This window comes from Pleuronectes platessa, chromosome 3, assembly GCF_947347685.1.
Source record: "Pleuronectes platessa chromosome 3, fPlePla1.1, whole genome shotgun sequence".
Taxonomy (NCBI): Eukaryota; Metazoa; Chordata; class Actinopteri; order Pleuronectiformes; family Pleuronectidae; genus Pleuronectes; species Pleuronectes platessa.
Genome location: NC_070628.1, coordinates 27,502,755 through 27,518,684, shown reverse-complemented (window position 1 = coordinate 27,518,684; position 15,930 = coordinate 27,502,755). Strand labels below are relative to the sequence as shown.

Below are 15,930 nucleotides of genomic sequence, written 5' to 3'. Positions count from 1 at the left end.
AAAAGCAAGCAGAAATATATTTTATAAACAAAGCTTTTAGTGGATCTTAAGGATTAACTCGGTGACAGGTCTGCTAAAACGTGTCTAAAAACTACGGGTGGATTTTTCCGACTGCAGCCACTACTTCCTGTGGGAAAATCCACTTCATGTTAGTCTCCTGTTCTTTTCTCTCTCCCAGCGTCTCGATCTCAGCGAGGACGTAGCAGGCGCCACCTTCATGGCTGCCGGAAGCTCGGCTCCTGAGCTCTTCACGTCAGTCATAGGTACAGTGTCCACCCCTCGCTTTCTTCTCCTCCTTTTATTCTAACTGCAAGGCTAGGTGCAGTAGCTGTGTCAGGGAGGAAATAGACATGCATTTCAAATTCGATGCATACAGAAGTAGAGCATTGCTGTTGAGTAAAGTTCATATATGTAGTTTTTTTCTTTAATCACGGGTGTGTTCACTGCAATTCTGTGTGAGACAACAATATCAAACACTTTTACTTCTGAGCCTTGATCCTCACACTACATTATTACATCCTTTATATAAAAATCCTATTTTGCATAGACTTCATTGAAAAGATTCAACGACTCATTTGTATTGAAGATTTTCCTCTTTTCTTTTTCCAAATCTGTGCTTGTTTATGTGTGTGTCTGTGTGTGTGTGTGTGTGTGTGTGTGTGTGTGTGTGTGTGTGTGTGTGTGTGTGTGTGTGTGTGTGTGTGTGTGTGTGTGTGTGTGTGTGTGTGTGTGTGTGTGTGTCGGCATGTTCTCTCTCCAGGGGTTTTCATCACCAAAGGCGATGTCGGCGTGGGAACCATTGTGGGCTCAGCCGTCTTCAACATTCTCTGCATCATTGGCGTGTGTGGCTTCTTCGCCGGCCAGGTATGATGTCACAGCGGAGTTTGTCGCTGACCTGGTGTCATTTCAGAGTACAGCTTAACTAATGTTCCCTTTAGATATTCAGCCACAAAGTGGTAGGAACTGCTTCTGCATACATGCACATGTTCTTCTACTTCTACTTAGGACACATGTCCACACTGTTGATTTATGCATGTATGACTCTATGCACTGAAGTTCAGAGGTAATGTGATCCATGTGTAGGCCACAAGATATAAAAAAGTGGTAGTATTCCTAAACTTAAAAAGAAAAAGGCCATTCCTCTTTCAAAGATCTTTATTGTTTGGCTGTTTAAACTGTGTTACTTATAAGCAGCTTTCTGTTTAATTCTCTGTGTATTGAGGTTATATTGAAATCTATTAATCGTTGTATCAGTGATTTCCTTCTTGGTACTGCTGGAGCCCAAATTCTTTCTCTCACTATTTCTCACTGCCGTTCACCTGAAAAGTCATGAGTCAGAAGCTGTGCTGTTACTATGAAAAAATCGAATTGAGAGATGAACATGAGTTATGTTGTCACTAGTTGTAGCTGTGACTGAAGTACATATTTAAGAAAGACTTTGATAAGGGGATTTAAATGTCAATGGTCATATTTTCCTTTTTCAATGTGTTTAGCAAGTAAATACTGAAATGTAGATGTTACATCATCCTTTTTAATTGTGGAAATAGGATAAAGAAAAATCATGCCGCACCCTCAGCTAATCTCTCTGGGAACTGCTGGTCTTGGATATAACTAAAATCTACACTCACACCTCGACATGTTTTGATTCATGGTTTTTGAGAATGTTCTAGCACATAAACTCCTAAAACATCAAAAAGCTGTACACTTATTATGTTTCATTTGTTTCAATTGCATATTTTTTGCAGTAGAGAGTTTGTAGGTCTTTTTCTGCTTTTCATCCTGAATACTGTGCACTACAATACAAAACCACATGATGAAGTGCAGCCTCTCTCTGATGTAAGCTGATGTGCCAGGGACATGGAAATAAGGAGAGAACAAGACTAACATCTCTGCTCTGAAAAATATATACATCAGATTCCAAACAGTGATGAAATCCCAGATTGTGCTTTATGTAATCACAGGGAGATAATGAGGGAGAAGGCAGTGTGAATGGGATCAGAGGGAATGGGTGCAGTCAAACCTTCTTCAGGTCAAGCAGTGCACCTCACCACTGCTTATTACCTTTGGCTGGCTGTGCGTAGCAGGTCCCTGCCACAAAGAACTATTGTACATTGAAACAGAGGACAAGCAAACATTTCGAGCCTTGTTATGCTCTAACTTTGCCCTCTGCCTCGCAGCAGCAAACGCTTCCGGGGCTGGGAGTGGCACGTTCAAGATGTGATTCCTGACCTTCCACTTGCGTATACAGTGTGAGCGCTGTGTGGGAGAGTGCTCCAGCGTTAGTCACTGCATTGTGGGCCCCTGCATTGTATCTGATTATATAAAGTCGATAACCACACGGGCACCTTTTCTATATAGGATGGCACCTTGCGATTGGCTTTTTCCACTGACTGTGAAATGATTCAGGAGGTCAACATCAGAGCTCGGCTGTTTACATTAGTATGGTAATGATGTTTGAGGCGTGAACTGTGCTTCATCTCTGTTCTCTCTTTCTCTCTCTCTCTCTCTCGCAGGCCGTGAAGCTCTCTCACTGGGCTCTACTCCGAGATTCCATTTATTACACGTTTTCTATCTTGGCCCTCATTGCGGTAAGAGTTTGTAGATGAAAAGATACAGGACAAAGGATCAAGTTTGTGGTGACTGCGGAAATATGCAAAGATACAAAAGCTTCCTCTTAACCATAGTAGCCATTCCTACATTTCCATACTCTCTACCTCAGCAGTATTAATTAGATTGAAGGCAGTTTTTCAATCACAGCTATCCTCCACATCTTTTGGTCAAAAAACATGTGTGCTGTGAGAATCTAGAAAGACTGAAGATGTTTCCATCAAACATCTAGTCATTTGCAGGTTTCAAATATGCAGTTTATTCACTGTAGAAAAGGTAAGAAATCCTGTATAGTCAGAAACATCAAACATCAAAACACTTGTGCGTTTGTTGAGTGACACTTTAATCTCCCTTTGTAATGTATGAATTGAAAAGGAGAAGCGGTAGAAAGTACATTTAAGCATTTCAGTATCTGTTTTGTAGAGGTAAGTGGGAATTTGAGTCAACATTATACTTCAAAGGGTTGTACTATACATTGAAGTCCATTCTATTTATTTAGCTACTTTAAAGATTACGATTTTTATTCATGAAATACATGACTAGCATATACAGCATGATTATTGTTATACACTCAAACTTAAAAAAATGAGTGTCACAAGGTCAGCAATATTCCTTTATTAGCTACGGAGGAGAGTTTTAAAAGCTGGTTTCAGAGTCTTTCTCTAAGTGAAATGGGATGAAACCAGAAGGTCGAGCTTTGGCCTCTTTTCTGCCTCTCTGAGCTCTGGACTGCTTGCGCCCTCTAGTGGAGCAGAAGTGCAGATTTCATTTAACGTTCACTCACTTCCTTCACCTAATTTCCACTTTTTCTTCATTATTTCAGTTCATCTACGATGAGAAGGTTTGCTGGTAAGTATGTTCCTGTAGAATGCTGATGATTGCACTGAATTATAGTTCACATTGGCCTGACTTTGTGTTTGTGTGGCAGGTGGGAGTCCCTTATCCTGATTCTCATGTATGCTGTCTACATCCTCATCATGAAGTTAGTGTCTTTCTCACAAGCTGGGTGGATTAGAAGTTGTCAGATTTTAAAAGCTACTTTCCTTTTTAACTGATTTGTCATTGGCAGGTTTAACGGCCGGGCGCATCGTTACTTTGACCGTCGAAAGAAGAGCTCTGTGAGTCTGGCCAATGGGCTGACAGGAAGCACCGATCTGGAGGACAATGTCACGTGTGATGCTACTGCAGTCCTGCTCAAGAAAGGTATCACAAACTGTTCTATTTCTCTCAGGCACTGCCCTCTAACAGGACTCTGCAGGTTTTAGCTGCTCATCTCGACGCAATGAAATTTGCATAAAGGCAGCAGGGGCACCACCACTCCTCTATTTTTGTTCTTCTCCGTGAAAGGATAGTGAAGGTGGCTTTACTGAATAAGTTCTGTACATCTTGTCCTGGATTGATCCTCACAGCTAATGATCCTCCACACTCCGACTTTGGGGCTTTGTATGAGGGTGACCAAAAGTCCCAGTGCCCCCTGTGTGTGGAGCTTTATATACGTATCCCTTATGATATACTTGGTCAAAAAACCATCCCATATATAATGGTGAGCAGCAAGGTTTGGCCTTCTGCTCTGCTATCAATAAATTAAGCCACCGACCAGCTGCAGAGGTCAAGCCAGTGTCCTAAACCTAAATGTTATAGATGAGATTGAATAAATTGAAAAAATTGTTGGTCAGCATCACAAAAGTATTTTTGTTCTTTTTTTGTTGTTCTTTGCCTGATTAAATATGACACTTCAGACCAAGGACACAGAAGAATGTTATGATGCAGTAAAATATTATGAGTCCTCCTGTTGGACCGGGTGATGGTAGATGTATGCAGTCTGCTGCAGAGGGTTTATTTCAGTGGAGACAATCAAGTTATCCTCAGAGGGGGGATATTTGCCTCCAATGCATAGTATGAAGAAAACCCTGACCAGGGATATATGATGGTCATGCTGTGGCTTTATTTACTGTCTGTATTGCTCACCTGCCGCCAGAGAGTAGTACAACCTCTGTGGTTTTACTCAAATGTAAAAAGTGATTGTTTTAGCCACCAAGCTCTTCCACTGATGATTCTAATGTCTGCAGCTGTCGCTCTGCCCTCAGTGATAAGGCAAAGTCTGGGGCACAACAACAGCAGCTACCAGAACAGAGAACCTTGCGAGGTGCTGGCTCCAAGCTTCCTCAGTACATCCTGCTCCGTCAGCTTGTTCTGTGTCTGATGCTCTGACTGCTGCCTCCGGTGAGAACAAGTGACCCTGCTAACTTGTTCCTTGGGGGTGTGCTGAGGAGGCAACACAGACAACTGGGGTAGCAGGTGGCAGTTGCTTCAGCAGGGTTGCCAGGCTGGATTTGTCTGAATGTGCAGCGTCACAAATGGTCCCCACAGTAGCCTGATGTCTGGTCTCATAGACACCTCTGGGACAGAAGCTTGTCACCATGTCTTACTGTAACTCAGCTTGCGGGTGATGGTTGACCTTGAAGGAAAGAAAGTAGCTACATCAGCTTACATTGTTAATGTTGCAGCTGCCATTGATCAGCAGAGGAAATGGATTGGTGGTAAATATTGGCCTGTGTCAACAGACAGGATGGAGTTAATAATAATAAATACTAATTTATGGGCGCTTCAATGACACCTTAATTATATACCAACAATCCAAAAACAGTGGATTGTTATTTTGAAGGTGGGGATAAAGTCATAGATGGCTTGTGGGAAGGTTCCCGAGACGAGGGCCTGCACAGCTGAAGACTGGAGACCCCATAGTGGATAAGTGGTCAGGAAAGATTAGTGAGGAGGATGAAGGAGGAAGATCGGAGAGAATGGGTAGGTGAGTAGGTATAAGGGAGGTCAGAGAGGTACGGAGGTGCTAGGTAAGAAAGAGCCTTGACGGTAAGAAGGAGAATCTTGTAATTCATGCGATGTTTGACAGGGAGCTAGTGTCGATTTCTGTACATTTCAGACATGGAAACTTGCTGAGATCACATCTAAACTTATTGAACAAATGTCCTGACATTCTGAGGTGGAGAAGTTTGGCATGGTAGAAATGAAACTATGTATGAACTAATAGTTTTCAGATTATAGGTCACATTAAAGGTGGAAAAAGTTCTGACATGTTTTATCTTGGTCTCATTTCTTTCACATCACAAAAGCATGGCATCAATTTGTATATCCACTGTCCTTTCACTGTACCAGAGTATGGATCTGACACCAGCTTATTGTGTGACTTGTTTACAGCATATTTTGCATACAAACAAGATGGAATAGTGAATGGGTTTTGCTGAAACCATTGCAGAGTCAAATCATCAAATAATATCAAATTATCAGCAGCTCACTCAGCATATATGCATACCAAACAGGTGTCAGAATTTTGACTTAGCTTAGGCTGTGTCAGTAAGTGCAGTTTATTTATACAGCATCGTTCACAGAGACACAATCTAAGGGTCAGATCAAATCCACAAGGGGAGCAGATATATGACAAAACATTAACAGAAAACAACATGTTACCTAAATACCTGTCTGAACGGAGGCTGAGGTGCACTTTCAAGGACCACGGTGAAGGGTCCAACTGCTCGGATCCTGGTGTGTGGGTGCAGAAAGTCCATGATATCCTGCAGAGCGTTGGCATGTAGGGCTCCATATGTGAGCCCCAAATATTTAAAATAAACATGGAGCCAGTACAGAGAGGTTGGGATAGGTGTAATATGTGACCATCTGTCGGATAATGTTGAGCAGCATTTTGAACAGTGGGGACGCTGGTAAAAGAGAGGTCCAATCGTGATGAGATAATATGAAGTATTAGCTTCTATCCTGTCTTGACACAACAGACCGACAGACAGAGTGTGATTCTGGGATGAAACTATGATTGAATCAGCGCCTCAGTGTGAGCATCAAAACACATGGATTGGCCCAAACTCACACTAAGTCACTTCACATAAAAATATTGCAGAGCACTGTCAACAAATCATTAAAGAGCCCTGGCACCCCCCTGCCATCATCATACCACAAATCCACATCAAAAGGACACAAAAAATTATATCTGACCCGAACACCCTGCTCACCACCTGTTTCAACTGTTACCCTCTAAGAGGTGCCACAGATACTTGTTCACCAAATCATCCCAGTCATAAGGACTCTGATGTTACTGTCTCTGACATTGTCCTGTTTATATATTGTCCAAAGTCATTGTATAGTGTAGAAATGTCAAGACTAACTACCGTTGTTCTGGATGTTATGTTTCAAATTTGGTCCTTCATGCAGTTAATGCAAGTTATTAGGTTAGGTTAGCATTGGTTTTTAAACCCGCTAAGAAGACTGGAGGTTGGTAACAGTTTGACTGCATTTGGTTTTTAGCAGTCAGATGAACAGTGTGTGTTATTTCTTCCCAGCTAACTTCCACTGTAAGCCATCAGTGCTGATGGTGGATGAGCTGCTGTCTGCATACCCCCACCAGCTGTCCTTCTCTGAGGCCGGCATGAGGATCATGATCACCAATCATTTCTCCCCCAGGACCCGTCTCACCATGGCCTCCCGCATGCTCATCACTGAGGTACATGTACACCAACCTATACGTGGACTCAGGCACGCTACATTACCTTGAGTTATGTGGTTTCATAGGCTGCAAGAAGCTTTCTATATGTCTTCTTCAACATCCTCAGATAAACTACACTAGTGGCCTGCAACTTGGTCAAACCATTGGTCCAAATCACTGCCAGATCATTTTTATAATGATTGTTTTTATTTCACTATATCTGAAGCAGACGGGTGCAGATCTCCGTCATGGCAACAACATCCATAGAATCATCCCTGTTTGGAAATTTGTCTTCAAAGCAAAAGCACTGCACAACATTTGTTGAATTAGCCGACATTAAGTGTTCGCACAAATATCAGCTGTTTTACGTAGAGCAATCAGACTTATATATGAATTACATACGTGAACATTAAGTACGCAAATTCACCTTAATTTTATGAAAAGCTTTGACTATAGAATCATTGCAGATAAACCAGGTAAGATGAATACAAAGTGCTCTAACTTTTAACTGTTTATTAAAAAGCTGTACACACATCATCCAGCACACAAACAATAAAAAGAGACAGTATATTGTAGAACTGTTTGAAGAGGACTCACTAATGACATGGAATAATTCTGAAGCAGCTCCAGAGCATTAACACAGGACAAGAGAAAAGGCAGGTTTACAATGAGCACTGCTCTAGTCATGTCCACATCTCTCGTGTTGATATCTTTATGTTCTGTTAACCCTTCTAGAGACAAAGACTGATCAACACTTCAGAGACCCGAGTCAACCGAGTCACCAATGGCGACTCAGACTCAGCGGCCAGGAGTCAGGGGAGGCGGGGCTTAGAGAATGGGATGGGCGGGACCGAGCAGGGTCTGAATGGGAGATGCAGACTTCAGCGGCTGGAGTCTGGTAATGAGACAGAGAATGAAAATGAGGATAATGAGAACAATGAGAACGACGAGGAAAGAGAGGAAGAAGATGATAATAGAGGCCCCCTGGTGCCGTTCAAAATTCCAGGTACGTTTGTCACAGATGACATTTAGAAATAAAATTATAATATGTTTAAATGTTTGTTTGTCTGTTATCCACTCTCTCCCTGTCTTTGTCCAGCTGGAGCGTGCAATAAACTTACGTGGTTGACCATGTGGCCGCTGTCCCTGCTCCTGTTCCTAACCGTGCCCAACTGTGCCAAGCGCCGCTGGGAGAGATGGTTCCTAGTGTCCTTCTTCACGGCCACCATGTGGATCGCTGGCCTCTCATACATCATGGTCTGGATGGTCAGTCCAGTCAGAAAGACACACACCCCAACACACACACACAAACTTACACAAACACATGCAAACACATATGTGGATGAGGATATTGTCTTTTTTTTTCATTGAGTTTTGGCATTAAGGAACAGAAAAATCCAAGTGATTATTTGCATATAGACTATGGAAGTGAGATCCAATCACAAGTGATGACATTCAGGATGCAATACCAGATGTAAACAGATTAGATTTCTAGCGTTTTGTAAACTGGGTGTTAAACATTTTAACAGCTCTGACATGTGACTCCATAGTGAAAGTTGGTCGTCTTTTCATGGTTTTATTTAATAATGAACTACACATAAATAAACCTGTATCATGATATATAATTTGTTTGGTTTCAGGTGACTGTGATCGGCTTCACGCTTGGTATACCTGATGTCATCATGGGCATCACCTTCCTGGCAGCAGGCACCAGCGTCCCTGACTGCATGGCTAGTGTCATAGTGGCACGGCAAGGTGCATACACACACACACAGGGATCAACACAGTCTGATGAAACAAGTAGAAATCTGAATTTTCATTCAGCGAAGCAGGAATGCTGTGAAAAGAAGGAGTGGCTGTTCACTGCAGACTATTGCTTGTCACTGCTGACTTGTCCTGTGACTGCAGAGAGACCTTGACAGTGCTTCTCTCTTTGCCTCAGGTCTGGGAGATATGGCCATCTCCAACTCCATAGGCAGTAATGTGTTTGACATCCTGGTGGGCCTGGGCCTGCCCTGGGCGCTGCAAACCCTCTGCATCGACTACGGCTCCATCGTGAGTGTTTCCTCAGCTCAGCCAAAGGAGATTCCAATTAGAACAGAAAGTGTTTATGAAGAACAGGAACATTAATCTCATGGCGGAATTCACTATTACTGTTGTGTACTAAAACACCCACACATTATCTGTTGAGGCACTGCAGAGTTGATCACCTTACTCTAGTAAATTGTATTTGATAATCGTTGTGTGGAAAATTATATCAGAATAGGTTAAATCAAAGTCAGACGCTTACATTATATTACATTTCATTTAGCTGACTCCTTTATCCAAAGCGATTTACAGTAAGTGCATTCAACCATGAGGGTACAAACCCGGAACAGTCTCACCAACTGAATAAAAACAGTGTGTAATCCTGCCTTATGTTCTTATTTGCAGACTGTTCATAAACTTGGATTTTAAAGCCAGTTAATGGCAATGAGAAATTAGAAAAATACTGTAATATACCAAAGAATAACACTCTGTGTCTGTCTCTACAGATCCATCTTAGCAGCAGAGGTCTCATATTCTCTGTTGGACTCTTGCTTGCCTCAGTATTCTTCACCGTAAGTATACATTTACAACTTTGCAGAATGAGGTCATCCTGGCAAAAGCACATCCTGATGATAAGATGCCAGTTGCCATGTGTGCCCTAAGGGCCCACTCAGACATTTGTGAATGTTTAAGCAGCTAACCTTTGCCTTCTGTTCACTTCCAATCTGTGAGAGCCAGGAGGAAAAAATTAGCTTCCTGTGCCGAGGCAAACAGCAGCGTGGCTTTGCGGGGGGTTTAACTTTGGTGAACTTTGACCTACGATATTCGCTTCACATTCACATATGTGTTACTGGGCTCAAATACTGTGGTGTGTGACCTAAAGTAGCAAGAGCCTGTAAGAAACATGGCCTATGACCAGATTCAGCTGCTCGACTAAAATCAACAGTGTGGAAATACCAGAACAGTTAAAACCATCAGCTGCAATATATATATATATATATATATATATATATATATATACATATACAACTAAATATAACAGCGCTATGCAAAACTACACCTGCTTATGGCTGATGCAGCAGCAAAGTTAGTGAGGAGATGCGCTAACTGAGTAGACAAGGAAAGGCAGACAGCAGTAGGTTGTCTAAACCATTTTCTAAACGTCCCATCACTGACCACCAAACATTCTATTTCTGTCTAACACGGTTTAAAAATGTGTCTCGCTAGTCGACAACTTTTAAGGAACTAAAATGCAGTCGTCCTGAATGCCCTACTGTCCTTTTAAATATACTCATAAAGGAGGAACGGTTGAAATTCTGTGCCGCTCATCACTCAGAATGTTCAAAGCAGCACACCTGCAGTGCTGACCTCCTCCTCTTTTTATTTCTGCACCATACTCTCTCTCTAATTCCGTCTCTCCACCTGCAGGTTATCGGTGTCCATCTAAACAAATGGACTCTGGACTGGCGACTGGGCTTGGTCTGCCTCGTCATGTATGCCGTCTTCCTGTGCTTCTCCATCCTCATCGAGTTCAACGTCTTCATCTTCGTCAACCTCCCAACGTGCCGGGACATCCACTGACCTCCCTCCTCCTCCTCTTCTTCTTCGACTTCTTCTTCCTCTGACTGATGGAGGAAGTCTCACCTGGCTTCCAGTTTTTTGGCACCTTGGAACCAAGTCTTACTATTTATTTTTTCAAATAGAGAAATAGAGATATATATATAAATATATGATTTATCTTTGGTGCAATACACACAAGAGAGAGGACACAGGAGGTTTCGAACTTTTGGGGACCGGAGAGGTGGCGTGGAGAGAAAGTCCCAGCAGCTGTGTTTGCTGCCAATCGTCTGATGAACCAAAAGGTTGGCGGGAAAGAACGTAACTGTATTAACACGGACTGTTAGGCTACTGTTGGAGAAGAAGCTGCTACTGTAACTGACTGACTGACTGGAGGAAAGAGAGGAATCCTGCGCGTACAGCGACTTTTAGCTGGATTGTTTGTTACTCTTTGTACAAGATTGGATATAAGCACACAATTAAGGTATTTTTAAGTAAAAACTGGCTTTCTCTGTATATATTTGAGGATTATATAAGTACTAATATGAGCTGATATACAGGACTCTTTTATGCACAACTGGATCAGTCTTGCAAAGCTAACTGGTCCGATAACAGTTACAACATTGTATGCTTTATTGTAGTTGTCTGGTCTGCCAGTAACATACTCACCCTGCTCAGCACCAGCCAGCGTAGCATGCTGTAATAGCCACTAGTACAGTTGCGCTTTGCACTGTCAGAGAGAATCTAGATATTTAACACTATTCACATAGAGTCTATTCTTGTTTGTTTCTCTACAGGCATATCCAAGTAGATGTGGGCTTTGTTGTTCTTTACTAAACCCACATGAGAAAGGGATCTCCCTGGGTATGACATCCAGCACTGTCACTTTATGGATTAGAGATAATCTTCTATCTTTGCAAGGCGTCTACAGGTACTCTAAACATGTAACTACTGAAGTTAAAGCTCCCTCTAGACAGTAGACCTCTTGTGCTGTATTAAAGAGTTAGTTTTAAGTCTCTGAGTTGAATCTCACGTTACTTCTTAAATTAAAGCCAAAAGTATTTTTAGAACAGGAGGAGTCTAGTAGAATTGGACATAAGAGTCGTGTGTGTGTGCGTGTGTCTCTGTGTGTGTGTGTCGGTGTTGAAGCACTTCATTTCTGATCGGTCCCGGTTAATATCAGGGGTAAGGTGTTAATTGATGTTAGTTTAAGGGTTTGTGTGTGTGTGTGTGTGCGTGTGTGTGTGTGTGTGTGTGTGTGTGTGTGTGTGTGTGTGTGTGTGTGTGTGTTTGCGTGTGCGTGTGTGCGTTTGTGTGTCACAATCTTGAGGGGAACCAAGGAAACCACTGTTACTGGGAAGACATAATCATGATTTATTTATGAATTAATTTATTCAAAGATCATGTCTAACCCTACAGTTTCAGCCCTTTGGGTCATGTACAGTGTATTAAATGGAGCGCCCTCCACTCTTTGTTGATGGAGCTGTATGTACTGCTGTACCTAATATATAATTCAAGTACTGGAAACTGACTTGATGTTGTTTATATTTAAGATCTTAGAACTTCATAATTTATAAGTTTTGTATAGTTTGGAAAGATGTTGCCGCATTTGTATATTGGTGCAAACACATTGGTTTTTGAAGATGACACGCGGCCGGGTTGAGATGACATGGAGAGAAAATGCGATCTTTATCACTGGTCTTAACAACATAGGTAGGAGCCTGAACCCTGTGCATGTTAAATAAGTGATGTCAAAGATTCACTTTCAGGTAAAAAAGGATGTAAATGGCACATGAAGCTTTGACCTTTCACCTCTCTTACACAGGGCTTGAACTCTTGTGCCATCTTTTGTATTTGAGGCTTCAAAACCAACGCCTGTGGCCATTCTCCTGCTTGTATTTGAGCCATAAAAGAACCACCTTTGTCAACAGTATTGCCACTCTCTTTCAGCGTGTGTTCAAAAAAAAGTGGAATATATGTATTTTTATTTCATTTTAATTTTACCTGGAAAGATACCCATGTCAATAGAATTGCTTATTAATAATTAAAAGCCTCCTCTGTAGGTGTTGATGCTCCTCCTGCGGCCACAAGATAGCGCTGTAGAGCTGTGCTACACCCTCAGAGATGGCTGTTATTTTACACAAACAGTAAAAAGTGGATTGGATGTAATATCAGGTAGGCTTCATAGGGATAAATACTGGAAGGTTTGCATGCCTTGTTCAGAATTCAGTTTATTTTGTGTGTAATTTGAATGCGTCTCCCAGATCAAAAAGGCACTGTCTTGATTATGCTGTACATATCAGAGGGATATGCTATTATAAACACAGATGTTTAAATAACTGAGCAGTTGTATTTGAGATATACAGTATTTAGAATGTAGGCCTAAAACAGTTAGTTTTCAGCTAATTCATGTCGTTTTATGCTCATGTCTTTTGAATTGTTTGTAAATCCTCATTTTTGTTGATGAGGACCTCTGGACTCGGAGCTCGGAGTCAAAACAGAGACACAATCATCTGCCTTGTTCCCAGTGGTCTTCTTGCAATAAACTGATTTACATACACATTTCGTTTTTCCAGTGTGTTAATGAGCTGGACTTACGATACTCTGTCTGGGCACATGTTCCTTTACTATTTTATTTGAGACACAGTACTATAGCACCGATAATGATTGATTCTGACCGTTTCTCTCATATTCATAATATTGGATATTTTGAATGCAGTGATAAAATCTCAGGATAACTTTCTAAGAAGGTGTCATTTTTAAAGAAACCGATTTCTATGAGACACATCATGTGCCATTTTTTATACTAATGAAAACAGTATAGCTACACAAAAGCTTATTAAATCTGCGTTAATTAATGTTGTATCAATACTAGGTTAAATTACCATATGTAATTTCAAAGTGGTCCTGCATAAACATGGAGCCACAGATAATGATCACTCAGCTCTTCCTTCCTCAGCTTTAATCGTTCAATCTCAATGTTGTTGTTCTTTTGGCCTGCACTGTTGTTTATTGTTCATTGTTTTACTCCCACGGCCCTCAGGCAGCAGTTTTCAGCAATAAAGCTTAAACCAAACTGGTAATAAAGTTAGCAACGAGCTGCCTTACACTGTGTGGCATTTAACAGAAGTGACTTAACTACAATATACTCTAAATCAAAGCTAATGCTGCTGTTTTGAGTGTGTAGACTAACTGGTTTACCATAACAACTTTATGAAGGTGTGTTTACAGCTTCTGCTGCTCCAAAGTGACCACATTTATCAATTAAGGAAATATATTTATCAAAGTGCTTTGTAAAATTTGTATCTACAATAAAACTTTTGATAGGTTTAGTGGCATCTTTGGTGAAGTGGAATACCTAGAGAACCGACTGTGTCCTCTAGGTAACTTAAAAACATAAATGGCACGTTGAAGAGCCTGGCATCCTCTTTTGGTCAGGTAGAGCATAAAACAGTGTCGAGCCACTTTTAGAAACGGATCTCGCTTCAGTAGTAAATTTCCCCCTTCATTTCTTTATTGATGTTTCAGAAATCCTCCAAAAAGTTCTAAGCCTCGAAACCAAGCAAACCAGCTACAAGATGAATCATGATATAAGACATTTGATACTGAGAGAATACATTTTAAACGGAAAACAAACATGAAGGTACAAGAATGTGTAGTCTACATTATTATTTTGACAGTGTAGATAGGGCCCGAGCACTGACAGTGGGAGGCCCTATTGAAATTGTTATATACGTTTCCCGAAAAAACCATTGCAATTATCCCCTTTTGAAGATTCCCAGGGCTTCTTCTTAAACTTTACCTCATAGTGTTTTTCACCTCTTTTGACTTTTCTTTTCCAGCATGTTACAAAGATTCTTTGTGACAAACATAATGTAACGCTGAACCATCAAGTGTAGCCCGTTGTTTCACAAGAGAATCGTGGGTAGGGTAGTTCTTCTCATTGACATTGTCTACACAGTAAAACACATATTTCTTGAAACACAGTTGATACCGTACAGAGTTGTGACTTAACAAGAATAACTAACATTGTTTCACGGTCTCTTAGCTTGTGGTAAGTCTACCCTGATTGGTTACGATATTATAGCTGATAATCAAAATCTCTATTCAGGAAATTCAATGATTTCGTAATTGCATAAATGGGCTACTGGGCCCACAGACCGTACCAATACACTAATAGAAACATAATCATGAACATTCGGTTGCATTTGTGCTGACAGAGTTCATTACTCCCGAAGCACGGGACCTATTAATCAGTTGAGATGTCAGAAATTGATCTTACCTTAGTCCTCAGATGAGAGTGTGTATGGAACAAACAACAATTCAGTTATTTATGTTTGTTTGATATTTAACAATAATCTGATTTATATTTAACATGCTGCTGTGACCATCCTAACATCTCTATAGAAGGCCTGTCATGAAACCCTTTCCACCATAACACTGTATTTATACTGTATAGTATGTTATAGTATATGGTATATAATGTTCCACCTCAGATTAACATGCTGGGTGGTAGCTTTATAATTTGCATAACTGGCCACGAACCCACACCAAAAAATAAAAACTCTGACTGTCAACATTTCATAACAGGATTAAAAGTAAAGGTGAAACTCGCCATCATCTCCTCAGCCAATCAGACCGAGGCATCATGTTACCGCAGCCTCCTCCTCCTCCTCCTCCTCCTCCTCCAGTCTCACGGTGCTCCTTCTGATCCAAACCCTGTGTCTCTGTCTCGGATCCGCAGACCAGCCATGTAATCCACCGCTGACACCGGCCCCTCGGTGTCCCACTTCTCCTAGAACAGCAACCACCGGGAGCTTTTCTTCATGGAGCTCAGCCGGAGGATTTCCTGAAAACTGACTCGAGGTGAGTGGAGAAATACAAACCCTCCGTGCAGCTGCAAACTCCTCTTCTCCAGAGGTTTTCAGGAGATTTCAGACCTGCTGACTCCTACTGTGATGACAGTTAGTTTAGACCTGATTCCACGAAAGGTTTACGTCTGTAATGTCCAATAGAACACAACCTTTCGGGTTTCATCTTATTTGTGAACTGTAGAGTAAAAGATAGTACTCACATAAGTCTGTGTGAGTGCTCATTAAAAAACAGACAGCTTCATCGAATCAAACTTTCTCTGAGTGTGTTAGTGTATGTGTGTTAGTGTGTGCGTGTGCGTTTGTGTGTTTGTGTGTGTGTGTGTGTGTGTGTGTGTGTGTGTGTGTGTGTGTGTG

General features: G+C 41.4%; 2 protein-coding genes across 3 annotated transcripts in view; both read left to right on the top strand.

The window, feature by feature from the left end:
* Positions 1-13,254, top strand: part of LOC128436767 (sodium/potassium/calcium exchanger 3) — a 44,762-nt gene extending 31,508 nt beyond the window's left edge. The window contains exons 5-17 of the mRNA XM_053418615.1: positions 179-263; positions 761-864; positions 2,514-2,588; positions 3,431-3,456; positions 3,536-3,589; positions 3,677-3,810; positions 6,975-7,135; positions 7,853-8,123; positions 8,217-8,383; positions 8,758-8,872; positions 9,060-9,172; positions 9,652-9,717; positions 10,574-13,254. Of these exons, the coding sequence (XP_053274590.1) occupies positions 179-263; positions 761-864; positions 2,514-2,588; positions 3,431-3,456; positions 3,536-3,589; positions 3,677-3,810; positions 6,975-7,135; positions 7,853-8,123; positions 8,217-8,383; positions 8,758-8,872; positions 9,060-9,172; positions 9,652-9,717; positions 10,574-10,726 (1,524 nt within the window). The 3' untranslated portion in view covers positions 10,727-13,254. The remainder of the gene's footprint in view (positions 1-178; positions 264-760; positions 865-2,513; positions 2,589-3,430; positions 3,457-3,535; positions 3,590-3,676; positions 3,811-6,974; positions 7,136-7,852; positions 8,124-8,216; positions 8,384-8,757; positions 8,873-9,059; positions 9,173-9,651; positions 9,718-10,573) is intronic.
* Positions 13,255-15,380: 2,126 nt separating this feature from the next.
* The window catches only part of LOC128436766 (ras and Rab interactor 2), a 36,590-nt gene continuing 36,040 nt past the window's right edge, over positions 15,381-15,930 (top strand). For both annotated transcript variants that reach the window (XM_053418612.1, XM_053418613.1), the window contains exon 1: positions 15,381-15,568. The gene's annotated coding sequence lies outside the window, so the exon portion shown is untranslated. The remainder of the gene's footprint in view (positions 15,569-15,930) is intronic.